The sequence below is a fragment of the Tenrec ecaudatus genome, chromosome 18, assembly GCF_050624435.1.
Source record: "Tenrec ecaudatus isolate mTenEca1 chromosome 18, mTenEca1.hap1, whole genome shotgun sequence".
Taxonomy (NCBI): domain Eukaryota; kingdom Metazoa; phylum Chordata; class Mammalia; order Afrosoricida; family Tenrecidae; genus Tenrec; species Tenrec ecaudatus.
Genome location: NC_134547.1, coordinates 18,094,951 through 18,116,333, shown reverse-complemented (window position 1 = coordinate 18,116,333; position 21,383 = coordinate 18,094,951). Strand labels below are relative to the sequence as shown.

Sequence of the window (21,383 nt, the reverse complement as noted above, 5' to 3'; positions counted from 1 at the left end):
ACTCATTCAAAAGTCAACACGTATGGGCTTGGACTTACCCCTGCCAGGAATTAGCCAGGTGACTGAGCAGTGATGATGGGGACAGACCGAAGCACAGTGGACAATCAAGTGAATAGGACTCAGTCCTTGCACCCCCGGAGCACAGACACTGAGATGGTGATAGGGGGAGTGGTAGCATGTCACACACACACACACACACACACACACACACACACACACACACACGGAGGGAGTGTCAGAGAAGCTGTCTTGTAATGTGAAGACAGAACCAGTGGCAGGGAGGGGACTGTCCAAAGCTAGCCCAAGCAATCAAAGATATCAAGAGACACCCGATACCTTGGCCTGCCAGGGCTCTGTCTCTGTCCACTGGACTCCTTCATCTTTGTCTTGCCAGTCCTTTATCTCCCGGCCCTCCCTTGGGTTCTCCTGTCTTTCTGGCTGTGGCTTTCTGGGGGGAAATGAGAGAGATCAACTCTGAGCGACTACAGGCTGTTCAAACACAAGGACCCGGAGATGCACATACACACGCAGGCAGTGCATGTGTACACACACACACACACACACACACACACACGTGGGATCACATATACGGACATACACCATTAACATTATGCACATACAAACACACCTGCCCATATAAAACCAGGCAAGCGTATATAAGCAGGCACACAGACACAAGTAGGCACACACAACAAACACACACACACAAGCACCTCTAGGTTTCCTTCAGAAAATCATACGGCCCTCCAAATGCAGGCACACATTTTCATCTACAACAATGAAATGTATGTGAGTCCATAGGCCATACAAGAGCTCACGTGTGAGCGTGCCCAGGCTCCACACAGATACTCACATCTTCATGTTTGCAATAAACGTCAACATCCTCTCCAGGCCACCTTTTCTTGGTTTGTTTGTTTGGGATGAACTTGTTTGCTGCTAAAGACTCCAAGTCCATTTTCAAGGTTGCTTCCCCTCCTCTTTAAACCAATCAACCAACCAACCAACCAGCCAACCAACTAACCATTTAACCCACTCTTTGAGTCTGAGGGATCAGGACTCTGGAGGGATTAAAAAAATGAAACAAATACATTAAATATAGAGATTACATAGCCCATGTCAAGAAATGAAATAAACAATAATATCCTGTGAAGTCCTCCATTTCTCTTGGTCTCCCCCACCCACTGAGAGCCTTTCACATACAAAAATCCTACGATCACAGAGAGGCAAATGAACATGGAACAGTGCATACATATCAGCCACAGGAGGGCAGGTGTATGCTCATCTGTATCCTAAAAACAAAACAACACAAAAAACCCCCAAACAAAACAAAAACAACCAGCAGAAAACCCAATGACCACACACGCACACTTCTACATGAACCTCCGTGTCTGCCTCACGGGCCCTGCCAGCACTAGGGCAGGGGTGAAAGAGGAGGGAAGGAGCAGTTTCTGGGCCTCCAGAGGAGGAAGTGTGAATCCCTTGGCACCTCTAAGGTCACGCTCATGGACAGTGATGCAAGGGGAAGGGGGACTGATGGGATGACATAACCAAGCAAGGAGACAGGTTCAGATAAAAGTCTCAACTCCAGCCTGCAGGGCTGCACTGGGGTGGAAGACACGCAGCCTAGAGCCATGGAGCTCAGCATCCTTCTCCTCCTCACTGTCTTCACAGGATTCTTACTTCTCCTGGCCAGAGGCCACCCAAAGACCCACAGCCACCTCCCTCCAGGTCCCCGTCCTCTGCCTTTTTTGGGGAACCTTCTGCAGATGGACAGAAGAGGTCTGCTCAAATCCATCCTGAAGGTGAGAGCATGAAGGGCAGGGTCAGAGGGTGGCTGGTCCCTACCTTAGTACTTGGGGATCACTCAAGGATCCCTAAGAAAGGGTGGGGTGTCCCGGCTCAGGGATGGAGTGCATCCCTTGGTCGGTAGGTAAGGTGCATGGAGCTGAAGCCTGGCGGATGTGGTCAGGTTGTCCCAATCCTTCCTGCTCAATTGAAAGGACACAGGCATTGTCCTAGCAGGGGGCAGATGGCTATGAAGAGATGTCTGCGTATGGGGCACAGGTGTAGAATTTTACTCTTCCCAGCTTCCCTTGATAGAGTCCCTAAATGCCAGCCACCACTAGCAGAGAGAATAAGAGGCAGAGGCACTACACACTGGCTGGAGTCCTAGCCAGGGCAGTGGCGGAGAGGGAGGGAGAGCAGCAAGGGAAGGGATGGATTCTGGGAGACTTGGAATGGACTCCTCATTAATGAGGTCCTTCTCCAAACTCACTGCCATCGAGTCGATGCCTGACTCATCGTGGCCCCATGGAACAGGATGGAACTGCCCGCTGTAAGCTTCTGAGACGGTAACCATTGACCGAGTAGAAAACCTCATCTTCCTCCTGTGGAGGAAGGCCTGTGGGCATCTAGAGGGTCCTTGGAAGACCCTCAGTGCAGTCTGTGACCCCTCTAACTTATATGCACAAATGTGTGCACCTATTTGAGGAGGATGCCCAGCTTTAATAAAACGCTCGAAGGATTTATTTATGCCAAAATGTTTAAACATCTTTAATCACTGGAGATGAAGATAAGAACATGGGAAAAACAGATCTCCCTAATGAGTCCTAGGATCCACCAGCTGTGGAAACAGCTGTGTGCCCTAGTGGTTTTGATCTCTGGACCCTGTGGATCTAAGCCCAGTGCATAACCAGTGTAATAGCAGGGCTCCAGTAAGGAACTTAATGCGCTAGATGGGTGGCTACCACGTGTGGGTCATTTAGTCAGCTCCCAATCACGGCTTTTTTGGCATGATTGCATTTTAAGTAGGCATCTATTCATCAACAGTGCAACTGACTCAAGCAAGACCCATCCTTCCATGACTTGAGAACAACTTGAGGTGCTTTGTGTCCCTCTGACAAGAACTGTGATGAACATAAAATGGGGTGATCTTCTGGAAAGGATTGAGAAACTCGAGTCATCAGGGAAAGACAGACAGACTCAACTTTGCTGTGATCCTGAGGCCTTGTCCTGGACACCAGCGCAAGGCCAGGGTCATTGCAGGAACCCTGAATCGGGAACAACACCTGCATGTCAGGAGAAACAACCGAGGCTGGTTTTCAAGTTCGAGAGCGGGGCGAAGGAAGAAAAGTCTGTGGGATTATGGGGCCAGGCCATGTGGGGTTGTATGCACCACGACAAAGACCTCAGAGCTTGTATTAGGACATAGAAGCATTGGAAGGAATACGGCATTCTAGGGACAGGAGAGAATTGATATTTCAATAAGATCACTCTGGCCCCAGAGAGTGAGATGATTGTAGGACCCCAAGGAGGAGGGTCGGCAGAGACCCAGGTGAGATTTTGAAGTTGATGGAGCCCTATTTCTGATTTTAAGTACATTTTCATTGGAGCTTGACATCATCTCAAACATGGCACAACTCTCATGTGCCCAGCTCAACAGATATTCACACCCATGACATTGGCATGTAGAGCAAGCCTGCTCACTCCTTCCCATCACTGCCCTCTACACTATCCTGAACCCTAGTTTAGTTTTGCCTCTTTCTGAACTCGGTATAAATAGATGGAGTTGTGTCTTAATTGTTTCCACTCAGCATTATGCCGGTGAATTGTCTTTGTTTCTGTGTACAGTGACAGTTTGTTCTTTTTCTTTGCTTTAGAGTATTCCCTTGCATGGATTCCTTACCAATGTTGATGAGAATTTTAATAATAAGGCTCCCACGACTGTCCTTCTTCATTAAAAAATAACACGTTTTTTCTTTTATTTTTTTAAAAAACATTTTATTAGGGGCTCATACAACTCTTATCACAATCGATACATATACATACATCAAGTGTATACAGCACAACTGCACATTCTTTGCCCTAATCATTTTCTTTTTTTTCCTCCTCTTTTCTTTTTTTTACATTTTATTAGGGGCTCATACAACTCTTATCACAACCCATTACATATACATACATCAATTGTATAAAGCACATCTGCACATTCACATACCACACAAGAGTTTAAGCATATTGAAGAGGGTTACCTCATCATCACTGTAATAAATGTTAGAAGAGTTTCTTCTTACTTGTATTGGTTATTCTCTCCCCATTTCCCCCAAGTCCAAGAAACTAGTAATCCAGTTACTGTCTCTAAGACTTACCTAACCTGGTTTTTGTGTACAGCACAATATCCAGTAAAAAGAAAAACAACAACAAAAAACCAACCAAACAAACAAAAGTCCCAAACTCCAAACTCATTAACACTAAGAAAGTACAAAAGTATACATCTAAACCTTCTGAGGAGTTGTCAACTATTTCCAAGAACTAATTTTACACTAACTTACTTACCCAGACCCAGTGGAAAAGGGTTCCAACTTCTCCACATTTTTGCCAACACTTGTTCTTATCTGTGTTCTTCCTTAGTAATGATGAACTACTTGCTCACCATAGTTTTCCCTCACATACCATACAATTTAATTAATCATATTAGACGATTTGTGCAATCCTCATCACAATCAACTTCCGAACATTTTCTTCTCGTGCTCATTGCTGTTAGCTCCTCATACTCCTCTACCCCGCCCCCACCCTCTCCTGCATGTCCCTATCCAGTTACTGTCTCTGAAGATCCACCTGTCCTGGATATTTTTGGGGTGAGCGCATGTACACATTTCCAGTGGGGATGCATCTAGGCAGGAAACGGGGGGATTGCTGAGTATTCTCCACACTGCTTGGCTTCAGTAGAACTGTTCAAGCAGTTTACCATTGGCCCTGCCGGTATTTTATATATTTCACGATCGTGAGCAGAGGGCTGTTACTTTCTCATATCATCTTCAGAGTGGGTGCTTCAGGGTTGTCTCCTTGGGAATTGTCAGCAGCAGGGTGAGTTGAAGGAAAGATAGAAATCAAGATTTGGTGATGCCAGGAAGATACAGTGAGGCCCAAGGGTATGGGAGGGTGATATCAGAAGTATTTCAAAATAGTCCACCACCCCTATTTCTCCAGGCATGAATCAACCACAGGTGACCTTGGCTGCATCCAGGGCTAACCCTTTAGTTGCTGGGTTCTGAGCTGTGGGAGCAACAGCCCAGAGTGGAGTATCATGGGTAGTGACTAATTACCAATCTATATACACGTGTTTGCTGGGTTAGGAGTCCCATGGGTCATTTAAACAGTCTTGGCTGCTAAATGGAAGGTTGGAGCAAAGAGTCGATGGGGCCATTTTACAGCGTCAGAATCAACTATTATTTATTATTGAGATTACTCTGTTTTCTAATTGAGACTCCAAATCCATACATAAATAATATATATATAATTAGGAAGCTGTTCTCACGAAATGAATTCAATGACACTATTCTGTTAAACCCTCCATTTTTGCCCCCTCTCCAATTCCCTCTCTCCCTCCTGTTCCTACCCTGCCCCTGGTCTCCTTAAAGTCTTGCCTATTGGTATATAAACTTTGTTTTCCATTACAGCAATGGTGATAGTATATATTTTTCTATGTAATATAGGTATGATCTTGAAACTGTTTGTTTTTTAATGGCTACAGAGGGGCACACTGACTCATTCGCTGTCTTGGGTGGGGCTATGCTTGGCAGCTCCGAGAGAAATACGGGGATGTGTTCACCGTGTACCTGGGGCCCAGGCCGGTGGTCATGCTGTGCGGGACGGAGGCCATACGGGAAGCCCTGGTGGACCAAGCTGACGCCTTCTCGGGCCGGGGGAAAATTGCTGCCCTTGACAAAGCTTTCCAAGGATACGGTAATACCCTGAAAGCGGCAGGATCTCAGACGCACACACACACTGCGGGGGAGTCGATTCTGACTCAGCATGGCTGCTGGACAGAGCAGAACTGCCCTTGTGGGTTTCCGAGGCTGGACCGCTTCGCGGAGGCAGAAGTGCAGAAACCTCCCGGGGTACGAGGGAGGGTGGGCTTGGCAGGATAAAGGGGGCCAATGAAGAGAGGGGCTGTAGAGAGAGGCTTGGTGTCTCCTTCCAACCCCGTCTTCAACCCGTGCTTCTCTCCCCAGCACCCCCCACCCCAGGTATCAGTTTTACCAACGGAGAGTGCTGGAAGACCCTCCGGCGTTTTTCTCTCGCCACCATGAGGGACTTCGGGATGGGCAAGCGGAGCATGGAGGAGCGCATCCAAGAGGAGGCTCAGTATCTGGTGGAAGAGCTGCGGAAATCCCAGGGTGAGCTTGGGGGAGAGGGAAGACAGTAAAAGATAGAGGGATGTGGGGCTGCATAGCAACAGAAAGACAGGGCTACCTACCTAGACAGATGACAGACAGAGAGTTGGGAAAGGATGGCGACTGAGAGACTCTCAAAGGCTTAGAGGGAGAACAGGGGACTAGGGATTGTCAGAGATGGGTAGGAGGAAAGCACAGAGCTGGGGAAAGATATGAAGTCTACAGGATGCCAGAGAATAACTGGAAGATGTAAGCTCTTAGCTTGTTTTCCAGGGAAGCAGTGTATGGAGGAACAGGATGCACTGCAAAACAATAACTGCTGGGAAGTGCCATCCAGAGATTCCAACCCATAGCAACTGAATGTGGCAGAGAAGGGTTTCCCCATGGGTCAGGCTGTCTGGAAATGAATTGCCAGGTGCTTGTCTCATCGGGTTGCTCGGTGGGTTGAGCGGCCAGCATTTGGGTTAGCCGCAGACCACTGCACCATTGGCACCCCCAGGGCTCACTATGATATCACATGGTATAGAATGTTACGGTATATATATCAGGAAAGCAAGGAGGAAAAAAAAAAAGGACAGACGTGTTGGGCAGAGTCAATTGAACTTTCCTTTCCTTGGCTGAGCGGCTGATGAACTGGCTGTGAGCAGAGCCAGTTGGGCAGTGGAAGGGCCCTAAGGGATTGCTTTTGTCTGTTTCTGAATTCTCCAGAAGAGCTCAGGGGTTCAGCGAGCACAGCAAGGGGACTGTGATCATCTCCATCTCCTTTATTTTCAAGCTTTATCACTTTCTTTATTAAAATCTCTCTGAAAAATACCCTGGAACATATTTGTAGAGGCCGGACAGGAAAGGAGGAGACAAAGGAAGCCATTGAGACACAGAGGCAGTGCGAGCTGGGATCAAAAGACCGAAGGAGACAAACAGAGTGACACAGACAAAGAGGCAGGGAAGGAGACAAAGATAGAGATGGCAGAGCAAGGAAAAAAGAGAAAGAAAGGAAGAAGAGAGAAAAATAGAGACCAAAACTGATGGTGGAAGAGACTCAAGAGGCAGAAGGCAAGAAAGGTGGGGCTATGAGGAGACAGGAAATTAGAGAGGAATGCACTTAAATTTTCAAGCCACATAACTAAATGAATGGTTTCAAGGCCTCTCAAACTATTTTCCACAGAGATTACAGTCCCCCCAGCCACAGACAAGGACTCCCGTCTCCAGAGCCTCACCAACAAACATTCTTGTCTATTCTTTTTGGGGTTTGTTGCTAAAACTGGAAAAAAAAAACCCTAGCCATCCTAGTGGGTATGAGTTGATGGGACTACAATTGTACAATCCCTCTGATATGAAATGCCTAGAGTCTACACATGTGTAGAGCAGTGTTCTCAACTTTCCTAATGTGGCGACCCTTTAATTCTGTTCCTCATGTGTTGTGACCCCCCCAACCATAAAATTATTTTTGTCGATACTTCATCACTGTCATTTATTACTGTTACGAATCGGGTGAACACTGTGAAAGGGTCATTTGACCTTCACAGGGCTTGAGATCCACAGGTTGAGAACCACTGGTGTGGAGACTCCGATGATTAGTGGTCAGCAGGCAGAGGGAGGAAGAATGGAGATCTTAAGGCTTAGGGGACACTGAGCATCTGTTGGAAGGTGATGGAAATAATTGGGGAACAGTTTTGGATGATGGCCGAAAAACTCAGTGAGCCAATTAACTGTACTTATGAAAAACATCGAAATAGCAAATGATTGGTTCACACACACACAAATTAGATAGACAGACAGACAGGCAGACAGAGCTACCAGTAGAAACAAGGGAAGACAGACAAAGTATAACTCAAAGAGTGAGAGGCTGCACGAATTGGATATCCTTGAGCTCCCATCCCACAACCACCTCCTTCAATCAGGAACGGGGGTGGAAACCTGGATCATATTCATATAGGCATTGATAGACAAGTGAAGGCCAGAGAACCAATGGGGGAGAGAGATGATGAAGGGAGAGTGACAGGGATTGGCAGGATCAAGCCTTTTCAGTGTGGATAAGCTGATCACCTGCTCTGTGTCACTAACTGCCCTGGGACTTGTTCACAGAGTTGAGTAGAGGCTCACAGAGCTGAGGTCCCCCAGAAGATGTAGCATAAGGATCAACAGCTATGATTCTGTCACCAGGTTGTCTAGGTCTGAATGCTGGCTCCCTCAGCAATTAGTAGCTGTTATGAGATTGTTCAAATGATTTCATCTTTCTGCCTGCCTACCTATTTAGAAAACTGAGCGATTGATTTGTCTCAGAGCTGTGGTGAGAAGTAAATGGCACCATGGGTGACAGACTTCGAATGGGACCTTGGGAATCTATTGTAAGAGACAGCCAGTTAGATGCTACTGTTCCTGCGATGACTCCCGAGCAGTGGAGCATAGTCAGACCGAGATGAGGCAGCAGGCAAATCCATCTCCTCCTGACTTCCTGTCCCCTGACCTGTCCACTTATCCTTCTAGGAGCCCTACTGGACCCCACCTTCTTCTTCCATGCCATCACAGCCAACATCATCTGCTCCATTGTCTTTGGAGAACGCTTCGCCTACAAAGACCCAGAATTCCTGAGACTGCTGGATAATTTCTACGAGTCCTTGACATTGATCAGCTCTTTCTCCAGCCAGGTGAGAGAGTGAGGGAGTGCGGCAGGGGGGAAATGGGGCAAGCATTCAAGGCAGGTAGAGGCGTGGTCTGTCTTTTGGGCCCAGTCATGTAGCTTAGGGTTGGGGAGAAGAGCTGAAACCAAGCAGAGATTGGAGACACAGGGTCCCAGGGGCGGGAAGTGAGAGACTATGAGAACAAAAAGGGTGTGGTGGAAGAGGTCGCAAGAGACAGAGGGAGAGTCAGGGAGAAACAAAACAAAATGTGCCGTGGAGTCAATCAACTGCTACTCATGGTGACCATGCGTGTCAGGGTAGAACTGTGCTGCATACTGTTTTTGTTTGATTATTACTTAGTTGGAAATAGATGGCAATTAGCTTTTGAAAGTGTTTTGTTTTACTGTGAATGAAGTGAAGGTTTACAGAGCAGCTCATTCGTCTTACGTTCACACATAGTTTGTTCCAAGGCATCCAATGCAAGTACCAGTTTCCACTTCCACTCCTCTCACCTTGCTAAACCTCTACGATCTGTCACTGGGTCAATGCCCCTTTGAATCGTAGAGAGTGGATTTTTCTAACGTGATGGTGTGTTCAGTTCCAGACCTGAAGGCTGACAAAGGGCCATAATCTTCAAGGTCCCACCTTTCCCATCCAAGCAGTCAGCCTGGTTTCTTTTGTTTTTAGCCCTGCCCCCACCATGTTTTCATGTACTCTACCTAGGACTGCTTAACAGAATCCTTTGGGGAGCTGATGGCAGTGATAGCAGGGCACCATCTACTATGGGTTTCAGGGTTGTGGACTGTGTGTTTTCATGTGCGCTTCAATTCTCTTCACTCTTCTTCCTTCTGGCTGGGGAAAGACCAACGGTCACACCTGAGAGAGCTGCTCACCACCTCTTAAGATCCCAGTCGCTACTCATCCAAGTCGAATGTAGCCCGTTGTCTTTGTGAACTGGGTTGTGCCAGTAGATGTCGCCATCTCTCAAGACGAGCTCCATAGGGTTTTTATTCTTTGAACTCTTTAGAAGTGGATCACTAGGCCTTTCTGGGAGGCATCTTTGAGTGGATTTGAACTTCCATCTTTTTGATCAGCAGCCAACCTTCTAAAGCATTTGCATCACCTAGGGACTCCCCAGTCTCCCCAGACTGACTGTGTTGTACGGAGTTTCCAGTGGTTGATTTTTCAGAAGTAACGAACGCATCATGCCTTTCTTCTGAGATACCTCAGAGGCACTCGAACACTCACTTTTTGGTTAGTAGCCAAACACACACACTGTTCCCACTGATCAGGGGCCATGAGAGGCAGGGGGAGAGACCTAAAAAAAACCAAACATCAGAGGGATTGGAGGAGAGAAGAGAAGGAGAAATGAGAGGAGCTAGAGAGTAAATAAACTAAAGAAGACAAAGAAGCGAAGAGAAAGGGCTCTTGAAAGACAAAGTTGAGAAGATAATAGAATGAATCAGACTCTCAGTCTCTCCTCTTCTAACCCCATCTGCCTTTGCATCTTTGTCAGTCTTTGGCAAAGTCTCTGCCTCATCTGAAGACATGGCCATGTGAAAATAAGAAACCCCATTTCTTCATTCGCTTCCCCATTTTCTTCTCTCTCTATTGTTGCTTTTTAAAACAACCACCCTCAGATGATAACCAAAAGTTCCACTTAAACAAAACAAAACACCTGCAATATTTCTCTTATTGAATAACCATTGTATTTTTTGAGTGAAACCATTTAGTTAGCCTTTATGGGGTGAAAAATATGGCAATTGATATTGGTGATGGTTGTATGACACGATTGATAAAAAAGGCTTTATTGAACTGTCTGAATGACAAATGTTGGGTTGGCAAATAGTGTACTCTCTCTGTCATAGCTACAGATATTAGATCCACATATGGGTTTGCCACAAATACAGGTGCCCAGGATCTTTTATTGAGGGTTGTGATCTATGATGAGGTCCAGAGAGAGTATCTAAGACAAGTCCAACAAATGATTTCAATATGCGTGCCTGGTGCTGGGAACAGACACACGCACACACCCCAACACACACACACACACACACACACACTCACACACACGTCTGGAAGGAGAGATACCAAATAACTAACATTGATGATCTCTAAATGGAGATATCAAAGATGGCTTTCACACCTTACTCTACACATTTTCACATCTGGGGGGGGGGGTTACTACAAGTACGTTTATCCCCAGATAAAGCAGTAGAAAAATGAATATGCTACAACAGAAATAAACAGGCCCAAGTGGTCAGCAGCAGCTCTCAGAGAGACTGAGAGAGGCAAGGGGAAGAATGAGAACAGGCTGAGGTGGTAATCATACACACACACATGCGCACACGTGCACACACACACACACGTGCAACCCAGACACACACAGAGAAAGAGTTGGTAAAGGAGCAATCCTACAAGGAGGTGGAGGCAAATGGAAGGACATGTGGATGAAGTAGGCAGACACAGAGGAGAGGCAGAAGGCTAACAGCTCAATTGAATCACAGAGTCAGAGTGAGGGGCTTGGATCAATGGAGCAAAGAATCAATAGAAAGGGGGATAAAGAAGCACGTTGTCAGGGAGAGAGAAAATCAAAGAGAGAAAGACACACAGATGGGAATACATAGCGATAGGGATAGTGTGAGAGTTGGTGTAAGTGGTGAAGACACAGAGACAGAGAGATGGCAGACTGAAACCCCCCAACAAAAACCAACAGTTTCAGCAGGGCAGAGAGGGAGAGATGTCAATTAGTAGGAGTCAATGTCAAAACCTGGAGCCCGGAGGGGGAGGCGGCTCAGCATCTCTCGGCCGTGATGAGTTCCAGGAGGAGGGTCTAGGACATAGCAGGGTGGAGCTCTTTCACCCTCCCCTCCCCACCATCCCCAGGCAGACCTCATCTCCTAGCTTCTTCTGTCTTTCAGGTGTTTGAGTTCTTCTCGAATGTCCTGAAGCACTTTCCCGGCACACACCAACAAATCTACAAAAACATTTTAGAAATCAACACCTTCATTGTCCGCAGAGTGGAGAAGCACCGAGCAACCCTGGACCCCAACACACCCCGGGACTTCATTGATACTTTCCTGCTCCGCATGGACAAAGTGGGTAGAGGAGGGGTGGAGGGGGAAGAAGGGAGGGGGAGACTGGAACAGAGGCCATGGAGGGGAGGGGGGCAAGAGAAAGCAGAAAGAGGTGATGGGAAGATGGTGAGGTAGGAGAAACAGATCGAACCGGAAGAGGGAAGCTGGGAGACAAAGACCAATGCACAGAAAGATTGGAAGATGGAAGCAGAGCAAGACGGAGAGAGATGAGCTTGGGGAGAGACAGGGGTGAAGCGGGTGGGTGATGGAAGATAAAGCAGGAAAGATGGGCATGACTGAGGCTGGGGAACAGGTGTCGGGTGCCCAGAGGGGTGCATGTGTGTGCCAGGCCACAGTCTTCCTCAGCCCAGCCTTGTCCTTCCCACGCAGGAGAAGTCCAACAAGGACACCGAGTTCCACCAGTGGAACCTCATTCTCATGGTGATGTTGCTCTTCTTCGGTGGCACCGAGACCACCAGCACCAGTCTCCGCTATGGGTTCCTGCTCATGCTCAAATACCCCCATATCACAGGTGGGTGGGGCAGGGACAGACCACCTAGAGGGATCTCCTGACCCCACTTTGATATGCAGAAGTGGAATTATGGGTCCTGTGTGGCAAAGAGAGGCGGCTCTTGCTTTCGGCCTTAGTGGCTCTACAGGTCTTGGGGTAATTCCCAACTAACCCAGTCCTTTCGATGGTTGGACCATTCGGAGAGCTCTTCCCTCAAAGTTTCATCTTTAACCACTCACAGATTGATTTATCTGTCATCTTTCCACTCGTCAAGCCTTCTTTTGATTTGTCCTTTCATTAATGGTTTCATTTATCTATGGAAAAAGTTATTTATTTGCTCAAGCATTTTTTACTTTGAGTCTGTATTAAGTCTAACCATCAATTGCTTTTTTTACATACTCATTCTTTCACCAATCCATTATCCTCCCTCCACGGAGCCATTCTTTCATCTATTCATTCATCCATCTTCTCTATTCATGGATTTATTTATTTTTCTATGGATCATTTATTGATCAATGATGTACCAATTGATCTCCTTATTGAAATACCTGAATACAGAATTAATTCATTGATTTGTTCATTCATTAACCTTTCCAGTCCTGGATTCATTCAATTGTTTGATGGATGCATTGATTCACTTATTCAATTATTGGTCATGAAATAATCTATTGCTCGATTTCACTGTCATATTCCTGAGGACTTCGTTATACATGAGGATGTGAAGCTTCACATATAACATGCATACAAGGACTACTAGTGTTGGAGAGAGTATTCTGAAAAAGAAAGAGCTTTCCGACGGATTATCTTGACTCTATAAGAATATCGACCTATAAGGGAACATCCAACATGGTTTCTTTTAAGGTTGGAGAAGCTGTGTGTGTGCATTTGTGTGTTTCTGGTTGTCCGTGTGGGGAGAGAAGTTACAGCATTTCAGAGGGGCAGAATCCTTGTGGCTTCCCTCTTCATCTCCCCTCTCCAACTAGTTTCTCTGAGCGGTGTTCACATTCTACCCTTCACTGTAGATGTTTCCTGACTTGTTGACTCCTAGAAAGTGCATTCCCCCCATTGAAAGTTCTCTTGGTACTGTTTACTTCAATGAAGTAAATCAGAGGTGCACAGGCCCTCTTCTCTTGTGTAGAGAAAGTCCACAAGGAGATTGACCAGGTGATTGGCTCCCATCGAGCTCCAGTTCTGGATGACCGAGTCAAAATGCCATACACTGATGCGGTCATTCATGAGATCCAGCGATTCGGGGACATCGTGCCCATGGGTTTGCCCCATGTGGTCACCAAAGACACGAACTTCCGAGGGTACATCATCCCCAAGGTAAGAGCCGTTGGGCTCCTGCATCTCTTCTGTATGGGCATCCTGCGTTTCCTTCAACAGCAAATGACGTCTTTGCGGGTTCTTTTGGTGTTGTTTTTCTTTGGTGGAGGCGGGAAGAAGTTGATCTGTTTTGTGTACCCCTCCCCCAGGACACTGAGGTTTTCCCCATCCTGAGCTCTGCCCTCCACGACCCATGTTACTTTGAAAAACCAGATGACTTCAACCCGGACCACTTTCTGGATACCAAAGGGGCACTGAAGAATATTGACGCTTTTATGCCTTTCTCCTTGGGTGAGTTGGATCTACATTCCTTTTTGCAGATGCCAGAGTGAGGTTTCAGTCTCTCCTCTAGGCAAATGAGGACATGCCCCATTAATTGAGCAATTATTAGATGCCCTTTGCTTTTCCCTGCATGATCTCATTCCATTACCCCCCTTTGCCACCTGAGAGGAGTCTTGAGACATGTGATGTATCTCTAAGACATACTTTTAAAAAATCATTTTATTGGGGGATCATTCAACTCTTCTAAAAAATTTTATTTATTTATTTATTTTTGTCCAACTCTTTTTTAAAAGGTCATTAAATGTTTTAAAAATAATTTTGTTGGGGACTCGTAAAACCCTTATCACAGTCCACCCATCCACCCATTGTGTCAAGCACATTTTTACATTTGATGTTATCAATATTCTCAAAATATTTTATTTCTAGTGAGGCCTTGGTATCAGCTCCTCATTTTCTCCTCCCTCCTTTCACGCCCCTCCCTCACGAACCCTTTATAAATTGTTATTGTTTTGCCATTTCTTACACTGCTGACACCTCCCTTCACGGACTTTTCTGTTGTCTGTCCCCCAGGGAGGGGGTTATATGTGGATCCTTGTGATAGGTTCCCCCTTTCTACCTCACCTTTCCCCCACCCTCCTTGTATTGCCACTCCTACCACTTGTCCTGAAGGATCATCTGTCTTGGATTCCCTGTGTTTCCAGTTCCTATTTGTACCATTTTACATCTTCTGGTCTAGCCAGATTTGTAAGGAAGAATTGGGATCATGATAGTGGTGGTAGTTGGGGGGGCTGAGGAAGCATTAAAGAACTAGAGGAAAATTGTATGTTTTATCAGTGCTATACTGAATCCAGATTTGCTCGTCTCTTCACTGTGACCCTTCTGTAAGGGAATATCCAGTTGCTTACAGATAGCCTTTGAGTCCCCACTCTTCACTCCCCATCATTTACACTGATATGATTTTTTGTTCTTTGATGCCTGATCCGATGGATATCTTGTGATCACACAGGCTGGTGTGCTTCTTCCATGTGGGCTTTGCTGCTTTTCAACTAGACAGCCACTTGTTTATCTTCAAGCCTTTAAGACCTCAGATGCTATATTTTTTGATAGCCAGGCACCATCAGCTTTCTTCACCACATTTTCTTATGTCCCTGATTTTCTCCAAGACACATCTTGCTAAACAGAAACTTGGGCAAATATTTTTATCTCTTACTAGGCAATGATCATGGTGTTTTGACTGCTAACCAAATAGCTGGAAGTTCAAGTCCACCCACAGGCAGATAAAAGTCCTGGAGATCTAGTTCTGAAAACAAGCTTCCGCTGAAAACCCTATCAGGCACTGTTTTACTGTGATATGCATGAATTGGAACCAACTTGACTGAAATTGTTTTCTTAAAGACCCCTATATTTATTTACCTAAAAAAATAAAATAAAAAAGATTGAGTACTATTTTGAACCCAATGCTCTATTGGAGACCTAATGTAAGGCATGAGTCAGTCACACAGAGCCACACAGCCTCACATCAGGAAAATCACAGTGTAGCTGAAGGATTTGGAAACACACAGCAGAATATATTGACTCATCTTGGGAACCTACAAGGGAAAGCAGGATCCCTGATGGCAGAGTGGGTTACACCTTGGGTGGCTAACCACAAGGTCAGCAGTTTGAAACCACCAGCTGCTCTGCAGAAAGATGAGGCATCCTCCTCCTGTAGAGAATTTCAGTCTCAGAAACCCAGGGGGCCAGTTGCGCCCTGTCCTTGGAGCCATGATGAGTCAAAATCAACTTCATTGCAGTAAGTTTTTAATAAGAAAAACTTCCCTAAGGAATAGGTGTACCCCCATCTTTCTTTCTTTTTAAAAATGATCATTTTATTGGGAACTCTAACAACTCTTATAACAACCCACACATCAATTGTACCAAGCATATTTGTACATATGTTGCCATCATTCTTTTCTAAACATTTTTCTTTCTTTTTCAGCTCTAGGTTTCAGTTCCTCTTTTTGCCCTCCCTCGCCAGCTCCCACCCTCATGCCCCCTTGATAAATTATAAATTATTATTATTTTTATATCTCACACCAACTGCTGTCTCCTTTCCCGCATGGTTTCTGTTGGTCATATTCCTCGGGGTGTGGTGGGGGTGGGGGGAGTTAGGTTTCTAAACCAAGACCAGATGTTGTATGTTTGTCAACCACAAAAAGAATGTTCCAAGTAGAGAGAACAGCAAGGGCCTGAAAGTAGAGACATCATCATGGCATCATGTGTTCGAGAAAGTGCAAAGGATTCTTTTGATCTGGGGTTCAGATTGAAGAAGGGGATAAGGGTAGAAAGCTCAGCTGTGCAGTGCAGGCTCTTGAAAGCTGAAGGAGGAATTAGAAGTTAGGGTTCCTCCCTTTGTCCCCATGCAGAGAAACACTTAGTGCCCTTGATTCTGTCATCCTTTGGGAGAAAGGAGGATCTCAGAGAGAAAGTCCCCCAATCTTGTGCTTCTGCTAATTGGCAATGGCCTCATCTCTCATGCCATCTTAAATGGGAGTTGGGAAACACCCAGGGGCAGTGGGATGACATTACCCTCTCTATCTGAAAGCTCCCCTTGAAGTTTGGATTGAGGTAGAGATGTGTAGAGATCAAGATCAAGATAGGTTAAACCAACTGCCATCATGTCAATTCTGACTCATAGCAACCCTATAGGACAGAGGAGAACTGGGTGCTAAGGTTGATGGGGCTGTAAATCTTCATGGGAAGAGATAGCCTCATCTTTCTCTCATTGAGTAGTTGTTGGATTCACACTGCTGGCCTTGAGATTAGCAGTACAATGTATAAATGATGTGATCAGGAAAATGAGAAACAGAGGGGGACAAATGGGAAGAATGAACAAGAGACAATAGACTTATAGAGAGATGAAGAATGAAAGACAGAGAGAGAGAGAGAGAGAGAGAGAGAGAGAGAGAGAGAGAGAGAGAGAGAGAGAGAGAGAGAGAGAGCGCACATGGGGAGGGTACAAGTGGGAGAATAGAAAGAGAAACAGAATGAAAGCCAGAAAGATACAAGAGAATGACCTAGTGGAGAGAGAAACAGAGAGGGCATAAGAGACAGGAGACCTTTAGAGAGGGAGAGAGAAAAAGCACCAGAGAGAAGCAGAGAGCGCAACAAGATGCCAGAAGAAAGCAGACATAGAGAAGAGAAATAGAGACAAGCACAAGTATGGGCAAGGAAAGGCTGAGTCAGATGTGTGCGGGCAGAAAGAAAAACCCCTGGGCACAGTGGGTGTTCAGATGATGCCAAGCGAACAGCCCTACGTGTGTGAAAGGGAAGGGTGCCTTGGGAGGGAGGCAGCAGGCATTCATCTATCGGCTTATCCAAGGAAGACCTGGGCCACAGAACCAGTTATAGGAGAACCAGTCCAGGCATTCCCCTGAGCAAATGGAGGTTCCTATCTTCTCTAAGGATCTGCCCAAAGGATCTGCAAGTTCCCTTAGATGCCAGGCTGGGAATGTGACTGCCTTGGGAATTGTGGCCAATGAACCATCCCTGACGTAAAAGAGAGAGAGGCCCCATGTCCCTGCCTTCCTTCTCTGGCTCCCTGTGTTCTCATGTCTCTGCAAGCTCACCAGCAGCTCCGCAGGAGGAAGACGGGGCGTTCTCTTCCTTGAATCCCTTAAAGTCTGGGAAGACCACAGCAGGTCGCTGTGAGGCAGCATTGACTTCATGGCAGTGGTTTTGTTCTTTTTTGGGGGGGAGCCATGCACCCCTTCCTCATGTCCATCACTCCCCATGTACCCCACAGTTGGTATACAATTCGGGGTTTCCCCCATGCAGAAGCCTTGAAGATCATGGATCTGTGGCTGAGGCAGGAATTCAGATACAGGTATATACATAATGCCAGAGACACCCCCTCCCCGCCCCACCCCACACACCCCCTGAACCACACACAAAGGCATAGTAGATTTTACTATGGCTCAAGTGTGATTCTCAGGTAGTTTACCAATATTCACTCCTTCATTCCCACAACGAGCCTGTGAAGTAGAAAACACGATTTCTTTACAGCTACTGGTGACGTTGGGGGGGGGGGGGCGTTATCAGCCGAGCTGCTAAAGTAAAGGTCAGCAGTTCTGAACTGCCAGCAGCTGTGCAGGAGGAGGATGAGGCTTTCCAGCCCCGTCAAGAGTTCCGGTGTTGGAAACCCACAGGGCCAGTCCCACCCTGTCCTCCGGGGTCACGCTGAGCCTGGAGTGACTCGATGGTGGTGAGTGGGTTGGTTTTGTATGATGAACGTTCAAAACGTCATGTCAGAGGATGCAGACCTTTACACAGGTGGAGGACACACACACACACACACACACACACACATACACACATGCAGAGAGAGAGAGAGAGAGAGAGAGAGAGAGAGAGAGAGAGAGAGAGAGAGAGAACTGGGTCCTTACCCTCTCTGCGGTGCCCTACTTCTTTGGGGATCTAATGAAGGTTACAGACTCTCTCTTGGAACGATGTTCATGGCAGATTCACATGAAGATTCGACTCCAGTTTCAAAGGGCTCACGCTCCCTCTCATGTTGTCCATGCGGACTCAGGGCGACCGTTCAAGGCAGGGAGAACTGCCCAGGGCTTTCTCAGAAGGTCACCTTTATTTTCCCAGTTGGGTGTGAATTTTTAATGCAGGTGGGGGACCTCTCGCAGTGATGCTCACCCAAATGTTCCAGCAGTTCAACTTCATCACACTTATCCACAAACCTGTGAGGATTGTTTGGACGATGCCAGCACTTGAATTCCTTAAAAAACAAGAGGACATTTCTTATTGACTCAAAACCCAACAAACAAATGCCTCTAGCAGACATTTAGTGACACCACGTTAAAAAATCATTTTATTGGGGACTCATAACTCATAATAAACCATTCTGTCAAGCACTTTTGAACATTTCTTTACCTCATCATTCTCAAAACATTTGCTTTCTACTAGAGTCCTTGGTATCCGCTCCTCATTTTCCCCCTCCCTCCTCACCCTCCATCCTCAACCCTTGATAATTTATAAATTATTATTATTTTGTCATATCTTACACTGTTCAACATCACCCTTCAGGAGGTTATATGTAGATCCTTGTAATCAGTTCCCCTTTTCTCCCTCACCTTCCCTCCTCCTTCCCCATATTGCCACTTTCACCACTGGTCCTGAGGGGTTCATCTGTCCTGGATTCCCTGTGTTTCCAGTTCCTATCTGTTCCAGTGTACATCCTCCGGTCCAGCCAGATTTGTAAGGTGGAACTGAAATCATCATGGGGGGGAGGGGAGGAAGCATTCAAGAACTAGAGGAAAATTGTATTTTTCATCATTGCTACACTACACTCTGCCTTGCTTGTTTCCTCCCAGCGACCCTTCTGCAAGGGGATGTCCAATTTCCCAGATGGGCCCTGGGTCCCCACTCTGCACTCTCCCTCATTCGCAATGCACAATGTTATGATTTTGTTGGTCTTTGATGCTTTGTGATCAGACAGACTGGTGTGCTTCTTCCATGTGGGCTTTGTTGCTTCTCAGATGGTCACTTTTTTATCTTCCACCTATAAGCAACCCATACTCTGTATATTTTCATAGCCAGGGACCATCAGCTTTCTTCACCACATTTGCTTTTGCACCCGCTTTGTCTTCAGTGATCGAGTCGGGACAGGCTGGTGTGCTTCTTCCTTTTGTCAGAGTATATCGGTTCAGTACAGTTTTCAAAGGCCAACTTCTTAGAAGTAGATTCAGGTTTTTCTGGCAAGGTACTGCTGAGGAACCTCCAATGTTACACTACCCATGGGCTAACTCCCCATTAGTTTATGGACAGCCATTCAGATCGTTGCTCTAAATATCAACCCCAGGATTGATGAACTTATAGGGACAGCAAGCAGAATAAGGTTTGTTTGGGGTTTTTTGCAGGGGGGAGTACAGTGTTGTGAGGTGGGGGAAGGTTTAAACGAGAGATGATGTCAGGAATCCCGGATGGAAAAGCTTGTTTGGAAACTGATGTGGTAGCAATTGTACAATCTGCTTGACGTGACTGAGCTATGGAATGGTATGATCCATGTGTTAACTCCCAATGAAGAATACATTTAACAACAAGAAAGAGTTCTAGGCTCACAGGGCAGCCCCATTGGGTTGCTATGAATCAGCATCCACTTGATGGCAGTGAGTTTGGTTTGGGTTTGGTGTGTTTGTAGATACCCTGTAAATAGGGAAGGAATGAGACTATAACTTTTTAAACATTTTTAAAAAGGTAAATAAATTTTATATATATTCACACAATCCATGAATCAATTGTATCAAGCAAACTTGTACATGCGTTGCCATCAGAGACTAACTTTTGAACCGGAGTTGAGAACCTCGTTCTTTTCTGCCTCTGAGTTGCTGGTGATTTAGACTTAGCAACATAACGTGTCACCATGACGGATGCCACGAGCTTCCTCCAAAGCATACCTTGAGCTGAGGGTGAAAGGTCACCTCCATGCAAAGTCCTGGCCATGAACGACTCCTACAGGCACTGTCTCTGTTCCAGGCCTGCTTGGGTGACCTCTCTCTCTTTGTCCACAGGGAAGAGAATTTGCCTCGGCGAAGGCATTGCCCGGACAGAATTGTTCATTTTCTTCACCACCATCCTCCAGAACTTCTCTGTGGCTGGATCGGTGGCCCCTGAAGAGATTGACCTCTCGCCCCAGGAGTCTGGTGTGGGCAAAGTACCCCCCACATACCAGATCCGTTTCCTGCCCCGATGAGGGGGCAGGGGCAGGGGCCAAAAGATCCGGGGGCCTTCCGTGATTCCCACCTCTCCTGAGAATGCTCCCTGATGCCTGTCCACTCTCCCCGTCTGAGAGACCTGCTGCAGGCCTGGACCCTTCCCCTGTCTTGGTGGTCGCTCCCAATTTGAAGGTCATTTCTAACATCTCATCTCCTTCCACCACACTGCAAGTTTTCTGTAGACACCAGGTCTTTCTGCATTCCTTCTGGGAAGGAATTCCAGAAGTGGGAAGCAACCTCAGAGAGGCCAACTCCTTCCTTGTTGTACCTCAAGAAACTGGGCTTCTCAGGGGACACCTGGCATAGGACTTCTCAGCCGCTGTGTCTCTGCAGGCTGAGCGCCTTCCTCCATGGCTCAGGCCAACCACAGTCTCCACCTATCCCTGCCCAGTGCCCCAAGAGAGCCAAACTCAAAGGGCTCTCAATGCACATTGACTCCAGTTCTCCTCTCCACAGTCCTGTGTAGTGGGGGCAACAATCAGGCCCATTTTACAGCTGTGAAAATAGAGCCCCCCCGGGAATGATACCGATTGTCCAAGGGCGAATGATTCTAGTCAGCAGAGGAGCCACAGCCTCTGCTTGTCTGTCTGGGACCAGAATTCCAACGTTCCACTGCAGCCTCTTCAATT

The 21,383-nt window shown here is 46.6% G+C and overlaps 1 protein-coding gene across 1 annotated transcript; it reads left to right on the top strand.

The window, feature by feature from the left end:
• Nucleotides 1-1,631: 1,631 nt before the first annotated feature.
• Nucleotides 1,632-20,732, top strand: LOC142431886 (cytochrome P450 2B4-like). Its single transcript, XM_075536870.1, has 9 exons — nt 1,632-1,802; nt 5,580-5,742; nt 6,027-6,176; nt 8,661-8,821; nt 11,716-11,892; nt 12,262-12,403; nt 13,521-13,708; nt 13,858-13,999; nt 20,551-20,732. The coding sequence occupies exons 1-9, from the start codon at nt 1,632-1,634 to the stop codon at nt 20,730-20,732; spliced, it is 1,476 nt and encodes a 491-aa protein (XP_075392985.1).
• Nucleotides 20,733-21,383: the final 651 nt, after the last annotated feature.

Bases quoted from the DNA above. Each gene is read 5' to 3' on its own strand.
- LOC142431886 (XM_075536870.1), top strand. From the start codon at position 1,632: ATGGAGCTCAGCATCCTTCTCCTCCTCACTGTCTTCACAGGATTCTTA. The intron at 1,803-5,579 runs GTGAGAGCATGA...TATGCTTGGCAG, and splicing joins TGCTCAAATCCATCCTGAAG to CTCCGAGAGAAATACGGGGA. The intron at 5,743-6,026 runs GTAATACCCTGA...CCCCCACCCCAG, and splicing joins CAAAGCTTTCCAAGGATACG to GTATCAGTTTTACCAACGGA.